This window comes from Naumovozyma dairenensis, chromosome 7 (genome assembly GCF_000227115.2).
Source record: "Naumovozyma dairenensis CBS 421 chromosome 7, complete genome".
In the NCBI taxonomy this organism is placed as follows: domain Eukaryota; kingdom Fungi; phylum Ascomycota; class Saccharomycetes; order Saccharomycetales; family Saccharomycetaceae; genus Naumovozyma; species Naumovozyma dairenensis.
In genome coordinates, this window is record NC_016485.2 from 1,195,319 (window position 1) to 1,203,405 (window position 8,087).

Consider the following 8,087-nt stretch of genomic DNA (forward strand, 5'->3'; position numbering starts at 1 on the left):
TAGTGCCTTTAACGAAGGTTGTAACGAGATGTTACGACTACGTTCCCACCGTATACGTTCCTGGATTGACGCTATATTCAAGAAACAAGGTCGAGAAAAAGTGCCGAGATAACTCCGTAAACGACTCTTGTAATCCGGAGATCAAAAAAGAACAGTTCGACTTTTTCTTAGAAAAACGAGAACAAGTTGAAGTAAACCAATTGCAAGAGGCATGACTTGAAATAGTGCCGATTCAACATCGTATATTAACATTTTTGATTTTATTTTTTTTTCTAAGATCTGTCATGATGGAAAAATAGAACAGCACTAGGCCACAACCAATTTATATACCCGGTTTACACAGATACAAAAATAAAGAATATATAAGTACGTAGAGATTTTCAGTAAATAGAGTAGCATACGACACAACAACAGTCTTAAATTGATTTGCACATATGATGTCATCCTTAAACAGAGTTGGGTATGCTGGGCGGGTTTTCACACATTTTCTACTCACGTATGTACGTTGGGATTGCAAACGATCTAATTTTGTTCAACATCTTTTCAACTGTGTAAACACTGGTATAACAATGAAATAGTTTGAGAATATACATAGCTTTTACTATGGTCTATCGTAGAAAGCGTACTATGGTGGGGAATTTATATTGTTCTTGGATGTAAGCTGTAATTTCCACTTTGGATCTTGGAAAATTTTGTGTAGTAGGTATTTTTAGCACAAATTTTTTGAACAGCATTTTAATGTTTAGAGTGGCGTAGATAGGACTAACATGATGTATCTGTAAACTATTGAATGTTATTTGAGGTACTTATTCATTTTGATGTATATTTTATGACCTAAAATAAGAAACGACACACAAGAGGGGATGCTTGGTTTTGGGATGAATGGACGACAGAGCCATTGTATTACATAAATGGGTAGGGCATGAGAGAGAGAATAAAATTTTATGCACAGAGAAACATTAGAAGAACGAGAAGAAAAGAAAAGCGATGAAAAGTTTTCCTAGGGGTTATTAGTGTACCGGACTTGACGAAAGAGGCGGTCGAGAGCAACGGAAATGAATAATTCATGGATATATAACAAGTGGAACTTTTAGAGGATATATTTAAAAACGTTCGTCTTCTTTTAAATATGTTTAAATACGAAAAAATAATCAAGTAATAAAAATACTATCGAATTAGAGCACTTTGTGTCACGGTTTAATACCTATTATATTACATTCATAAAAAAATTAATAGTGAAATAAAAATTATGGTCTCTAGCGGGATCGAACCGCTGATCCCCGCGTTATTAGCACGGTGCCTTAACCAACTGGGCCAAGAGACCTTTTTATTGAAGTTTTGTTGTATTGAGGGCTCGGATCAGTGCGGTTTCAGTGGCGAGATACTAAAGTTAAATACTTAATATAAAGACTTGCAGTGGAAGCGACTTCTTAAGTATGCGAGTATCTGCTTAATTCAATTATCGTTATTCTTCTTCTTGTCCTATTTAGTATATAATTATAAACATATATAATTATTAAGGACATAGTATTGGGATCTTATTAAGATCATCTTACTCGATATTTATACGTTTCTAAAACGTGTTTATTATCGAGGATTCTAGTATACAATTCTGTCGATCAGTTTGGCTTATTCAACTTCATTAGTTATTTCCTCAATGGGTAATTTCATGTATTGTGATTGGGTGTGCATCATGTTTCAAGTTAGTTCATGTTTCAAGTTAGTTCAAGTTAGTTCATGTTTCAAGTTAGTTATTCTATATCGGATGCGGCACTCGTATACCGAGATGCAATGGTAGGGGAAATCCGGTTATTGATATCGGATAGCGGGTTAATCGAGTTTGACCTAAAGTAGTGATTTCACAATACCAAAAGTTTTTACGTTCTGACTAATTTGATGAAGAAATAACTGATTTGATGAAGAGCTACTAAATCCACATCACGAGGTCACAATCCAATAAGCGAATAAAAAGTTATAAAGCTTGTTCAATATTCTAATCACAGGCAATTAATCGATCGTTATAAGTACTCTGAAGTAAAATTAGGTTAATATCGTAACAAGTTAGGAGGGCAATACATTCTTGGAACTTAGTTACCTCTGGTTGAGGCCCCATGCGTAAAATAAAACCCATATTTATTAACACCGTTCTCATAGTCTTCCCACTTTTAATTATTTGGGACTTTAGGTACTAATGCATACGGTTGGCAGAAATTGTAAGCAGTACCTCTTAAGAATAAAAAAAAATATCAGAACATCTAACATAGTTCAGCAAAAGAAATTCAAATATAATCCTATATTTGTAGCTACGATGTATGTACTATACATAACGGGTCCAGTTCATTGTTCTCCGAATGTTATTTACAACATATTACTACTCTTGAAGCAATTGGAAACATTACCTCCATAACATATATTGTACTAAATAATTCCTTCTAACGCGGATCAAAAGATTTTTTCAAATCTAGGATATATTATTCATAGTTGTTAGTACGTACACAGTCGGCGGTTGTTGCAATTAATTCATGATGAACAACACTCAAGTTATAATAAAGCAAAGGATTATTAATCGTAGCATATTGAAGTAATTCTACCCCTTAAACCAGAGCCAATATATCTCAACTCTTATTCCATATATAGTTCATGTTATGACATACATTCAAATCAACCGCGCAGTTCGGCTTTAAAAGTAGAATGTAAATTACTTGAAGAAGTCTAGCCGCCAATAACAGATGAAGTACCCAACAAATAAGATTGAACATTTAACCCATCAAACGAAATTATTGTATTAGATGGGACATGAAACAACCGATTCTGTTCACTACAAATGGGATGTTTATCCTCGACGAGATCCATTCTAATATGGATGAAACTTTCTATGATGTGCCTGGAGGAGCTGGGACGTTTACCATGTTAGGCGCCACTTTGGTTCTAAGCTCAATTACTAGACATTCATTTCAAGAGATTGGGTGGATAGTCGATCGAGGAAAGGACTTCCCTGATACCATGACTCGATTGATAGAATCATGGAACTCGGGCGCTATCTTTAGAGATGATGGTACAAGGCTTACTACGAGAGGTTTGAATTGTTACGGTGATAATGACTCCAGGTCATTTCAGTTTACCACAGAGAAGAAACAAATTGGTGTTAAAGATTGGGTAGGAACGGTATGTGATGTTACAAGCATCCAAAAACTTCGAGGACTTCATCTTGTATGTTCCTCAATACGGTGTAACTCTATCCTCGACGATTTGGCGCATATTACAGATGAATCTTCAGGCTCCAATTTAGTGTGCATTTGGGAACCTTTTCCTGATGAATGCACTGTAGAGAATCAAAAAGAAATTTTGAAAATAGTACAAAGAGACGAAAGAATCCTATTTTCCCCTAATATTAAAGAAGCTGCCCAGTTGTTCGGATTAGAAGAGCCATCTTCTTTACTAAGTTGTTACGGTATTATGCGTATCGTAGAGAAATTCTTAAAGCCTGAAGATATATGTGTTTTAAGATGCGGTAAATTAGGGAGTATTACCTCAAAACCATCAAAAGACCCTTGTTCCGATAGGGAAATTATACATTTCCCTGCATATCATGATAAGGACAATACTAAGGTTATTGATCCAACGGGAGGAGGAAATTCATTTTTGGGTGGTTTCGCAATGGGCTATATCTTGACTCAAGACTTGGATATCGCAAACGTGTGTGCTAATATTTCAGCTGGCTGTATTATCGAACAAGTTGGTGTACCAGTTATAGATCATAATAACGACGTAAAATGGAATGGTCTGTCATTTGCTGAAAGGTTAGAACATTATATTATGGTTCATGAGCTAAACTATGACATAAAAGCTATAAAGGATAAACTAGTTCACTCTACATACAAAAGTAGCTAGCCAGAATTCCTATTGGACCTAAGCAGAATAACAACTGTCAAAGAATTCAAACTCCAATTCTGTTGTTTTGACAAATATTTCCTCAACCTCTTCAACGGGGTATTTATCCACTTGATTCTTCAAGAATGTACACCAACTTTCAAAATGTTCACCATCATGTAAATCAATCCAAGTTTGATATTTCCAGTGTAAGTTCTCCTTTCTTGGAAGATCATGGGCCCACTTCAAATAGACTTGTTCCAAGCACCATAAGAATGTAATCAATTCGCAGTATTTCAAAGAGTGATCAGCTTTCAATTCTTCCAATAGTTGGACATATTTATCTATGCCTGGAATAATAGTTGTACTAAATTTCTTCCTTTCTTCTTCAGACACAGAAGGCGCCAATAATTCTAAACAATCTCTGAAATATGTATTTTCATCATTGGCAAAGAATCCAATTTTTTTGGCTAACGTAATTAAACTATCAGTATCTGGCGCTAAAGAGGTGATCTTACAGATTAATCTTAGACTCACTTCAAAAAATTGTAAATCTTGTGCTAGGTAGATGTATAATGAACGATCATCCAAAGTACCTTGACATAATTCCTTTGTGAATACATGTTCGGTTGCTTTTTTGTAAATAGATTGGTATTTAATTAATAAAGTTTCACTAGTTGAGGGCATTTTTGTATTTCGGTAGATTTTGTTCGAGGATAAAAAAAGAATTTATATATTGACAAATATCTGATACTTCTGATTTGTTTGATAAGTCTATACAAAATGGAAGAGTAAATAGTTTATTTAAGAGTATTCGATTGTCTACTAGTTAAAGTGGCCTTTGCTTTTTATACTTTATATTTCATGACATGCAAAAAAGTCTCCAGTAGACAACTCGGAAACTTAAAGAGCAATACGAGAGAATGCCGATTAATGGACAAAGTTTTTATTCAAAAATTCAAACTATAGAACTCAACATTTCATTTTTCAACGTGACCAACTTATTCACCTTAGTTTTCGTTATTTTTATCGACATTATAGTATCACTAGGCACACTAACAAGTCCCATAAGTCTGTCATTATATTTTGCATTAGTTATGTCTTTTGTAATAGTTCGCTCCCATACGTAATCCAATAACAAGTTAGCCTGCGAATCGACGGCTACCAATGTCCCTTGTATGAATCTTTCCTTGCTCAATGTGATATATAGAGTACATCCAATAAAATCTCCAAGTTTAAGGTGTTCCATCCTGTAGTTACCATACTTTCAGTTTCCTTTCCTCTGCTCTCTTCTTAAGAATGCACATCTTGTCACGTTAAGTTTTTATTTAGCATTGAATTTCCACTACCTATGGAAAAAGATCCAGACAAAAGTTGAACTTTTCAAACAAAGAAAACAAATAAAGTGGAAGAGACATGGAAGTAAAACACTAAAGCAAAGAATATAAATATACAGGAAGAATGTCTTCAACACCTACTGCTGGGAACCGTGATATATCGCTGGAGAATGATTGTTTAAAGACACTTACTGCCCATGAATTATTATCACGTAGAGAGAATATGTGTGAATTATTTAATTTGGTTGATGATTCCCAAAGAAGGATCCCACTAAATAAGAATCTGTTAGAAGATATGAAGGCAAGACTCGAGAAAATGAAGAACTCGAATGATGAATAAGACCTCCATATTGCATTACTCAATGTCAAAACGTGGAATGACTTTCATTGCATCAATTTTTACATATAAAGAAATCGGATAGTAAACTGTCATAAATAAGAAGAGTCCAAATGGCTATATTCGAATGATCTACGTATGTGATGAGTACCTATGGATTGTACTTTTGAGACTGATCTTTTTACAGAATTGCAGACTATGGAACACATGTAGAAATCTTTTCATGTCGAGTTCTGCTCGATTATATATTTGTTTATTTGTTATATCTATTATTTTTGTTATGATCCATTATTAATATATGTTAATATTATATTTTTTATTACCAACTTCTTCCAAAAGTGTTGATTACGTCTATATAGTTATATATTTTAGGATTTAAACCATGGAAATTAATTGATTCTATGGGTGGTTTCTTGTCGCACTGTAAAATTTCCAAAATCTCGGAATAAATCTTCGAAGAATTAGCATCTTCAGGGTTTTCTTTAATATCTAAGGATTCGACCCCAGAGATATCATTTAAATTTGAAAAATGTCTATTTTGTCCTTGCTTGTATATTCGAAGAGTACTTTCAATTCTAGAAGATATGATTTCACACGCGTCATTATCAGTTAAACTATTTGAGGTGGAAGAAAAGTCATCTGTAAAACCAACATCGACGTTGAATTGTCGATATGTTTCACATTCTTGGCCCTGGCGTATGTGCGATCCCAGTAAACTCACATTGGAAGTTGTATCAGCATTATCCATTTCCGTGTAAATTTGGGTTTCATTTCTATGGTTTAGTGATATTGTAGAGTCTTTGAGATGTTTCGAAAACCTTCTCCATTTATGTTTATCTTTTTCAATTTGTACTCCTCTGTGCTCCTTTTCTTCTAAGTCTTTATATGAGAGTAACTTGATGTCCCTTTTCTTATGTCGATGAACTTTATGGTTCTTTCGTTTAGCAATAAAATTATAGAATGATTTCAGATGTCTCATTTGTTATTCTTATATTTTTTCTCAAGCAAATGAAGATGCCAGTTATATTACGGTTATAATTAGCAACAAGCTTTTAGTCCATTCCTAACATATGTATAGTGTATACAGAAGTGAATCAATTCAATTCTAAGGTTGGCGTTTTGTATTTGGCATGTTCTGCATTCTAAGATATTATCAATTTTAGACGACAGACAATCACAATTTGTGTCATCTCGTATAACAAAAAACCAAAAAAGAAAGCCCTGTAGGGGGCTCGAACCCCTAACCTTGTGATTAAGAGTCACACGCGCTACCGATTGCGCCAACAAGGCTAATTTCTTGATATTGTGTAAGATATCCAATCGAGATAACGAAGCATTGGCGTCATGCCAAAGTGTCACAAAGAAGTATGTTTATTTTATTATTGTTTGAGTAATTACTGTCACGAAATTATGTGTCGTTATCAGTTAAGTAAGTCAAGAATTATTATTATGAAGTTTACCAGGTTCGAAGTAATGACCCGAACTATGTTATGCACCATACATGTTTGTAGCTGTATAACGTTTATTGAATTATAATTGAATATCGTTTGTTGAATTAAGTCTAATGCCATGCAAGTGTTATCTTATTATTATTAAGATTGTTTTTGATTGCAGCCACGTCTACGGTTTCGGCCGGCCATGCGTACAAGAGTTATGTATTGGGTCGGTTAAGTTGTATGGTTTTGCTGAGTGTTTACTCAGGCGTTCTGGATTAGTCTCTCCTAATCAAACCTACAAGTATTTAGAGTGTCCTGCGGAGCACCTAGTCGAAAGGACTTTGAGAGCGGTGTTCATGATTACGAATATTGTTTTATGCATGCATGACTTCAACGAGATACTATATGAACTTCTAGAATTTATTTGACTTACTAAGTTATTACTTTATTTAACATTATCCTAAGCCACAATTGTGTTGAACAACTAGTTGTGTGCCTGTGGAAGAAAGATACTACTAACCTTTAATTTATTTCATTTTACTTTATTTTATTTCTATTTTTACCAATCCAGTGAATTACCGTGGAACAGAGAAGTTTAAAGTTTATTGAGGTCTGACATGAAACAAATCTAAAACGACACGTATTATCCAAATTACCTATTACAGCTTTGTTAGAGAAAAGTAATGGCTAGTAAGAAAGGTTATTGACAAGAGAAAAAGTATTTTGGAAAGATTATAAAAGGACTGAAAGTTGGACTAGAATTAGAGGTATTTTAGTTAGTTATTTATATCTCTTTATTAGTTATTATTTATACTATATATAAAGAGAGCAACCCGAATCATCTATTTCGCTAGAATCCTAAATTCTACTCTCTGCCTTTAAGAAGTTTAGATTTTGATCTATTATCGAACCCATATTTTACAATTGTTGTAAAATAAGGGTTCAATAATAGAACATATTATTAGCCTCAAAAAATCTCTTCCTGCAACCTAGAAACAGCTTATCTATGAAATATTACTTCCTTCTCTTTCTAATAGACTTTCATTTTATCCATTGCTGTTCTATGATAAAAGTCTGAGAGGTATCTTGAATAATATACGTGTCGCT

The 8,087-nt window shown here is 33.8% G+C and overlaps 4 protein-coding genes and 2 non-coding genes across 6 annotated transcripts; 2 read left to right on the forward strand and 4 right to left on the reverse strand.

Annotated features, from left to right (window-relative positions):
• Positions 1-1,250: 1,250 nt before the first annotated feature.
• NDAI0Gtrna8I lies at positions 1,251-1,324 on the reverse strand. Its single transcript has one exon. It is a non-coding gene; the product is annotated as a tRNA-Ile (tRNA).
• A 1,472-nt stretch (positions 1,325-2,796) lies between these two features.
• On the forward strand, positions 2,797-3,891 carry MAK32 (Mak32p; the record flags this gene model as incomplete). Its single annotated transcript, XM_003980104.1, has 1 exon — positions 2,797-3,891. The coding sequence occupies one exon, from the start codon at positions 2,797-2,799 to the stop codon at positions 3,889-3,891; it is 1,095 nt and encodes a 364-aa protein (XP_003980153.1).
• Positions 3,892-3,909: 18 nt separating this feature from the next.
• Positions 3,910-4,557, reverse strand: PET18 (Pet18p; the record flags this gene model as incomplete). Its single annotated transcript, XM_003980105.1, has 1 exon — positions 3,910-4,557. The coding sequence occupies one exon, from the start codon at positions 4,555-4,557 to the stop codon at positions 3,910-3,912; it is 648 nt and encodes a 215-aa protein (XP_003980154.1).
• Positions 4,558-4,828: 271 nt separating this feature from the next.
• Positions 4,829-5,119, reverse strand: MAK31 (Mak31p; the record flags this gene model as incomplete). The annotated part of the gene is made up of 1 exon (XM_003980106.1): positions 4,829-5,119. The coding sequence occupies one exon, from the start codon at positions 5,117-5,119 to the stop codon at positions 4,829-4,831; it is 291 nt and encodes a 96-aa protein (XP_003980155.1).
• Positions 5,120-5,331: 212 nt separating this feature from the next.
• Positions 5,332-5,547, forward strand: HTL1 (Htl1p; the record flags this gene model as incomplete). Its single annotated transcript, XM_003980107.1, has 1 exon — positions 5,332-5,547. One exon carries the CDS (start codon positions 5,332-5,334, stop codon positions 5,545-5,547), a length of 216 nt encoding a protein of 71 aa, XP_003980156.1.
• A 1,214-nt stretch (positions 5,548-6,761) lies between these two features.
• On the reverse strand, positions 6,762-6,834 carry NDAI0Gtrna13K. The gene has a single exon. It is a non-coding gene; the product is annotated as a tRNA-Lys (tRNA).
• Positions 6,835-8,087: the final 1,253 nt, after the last annotated feature.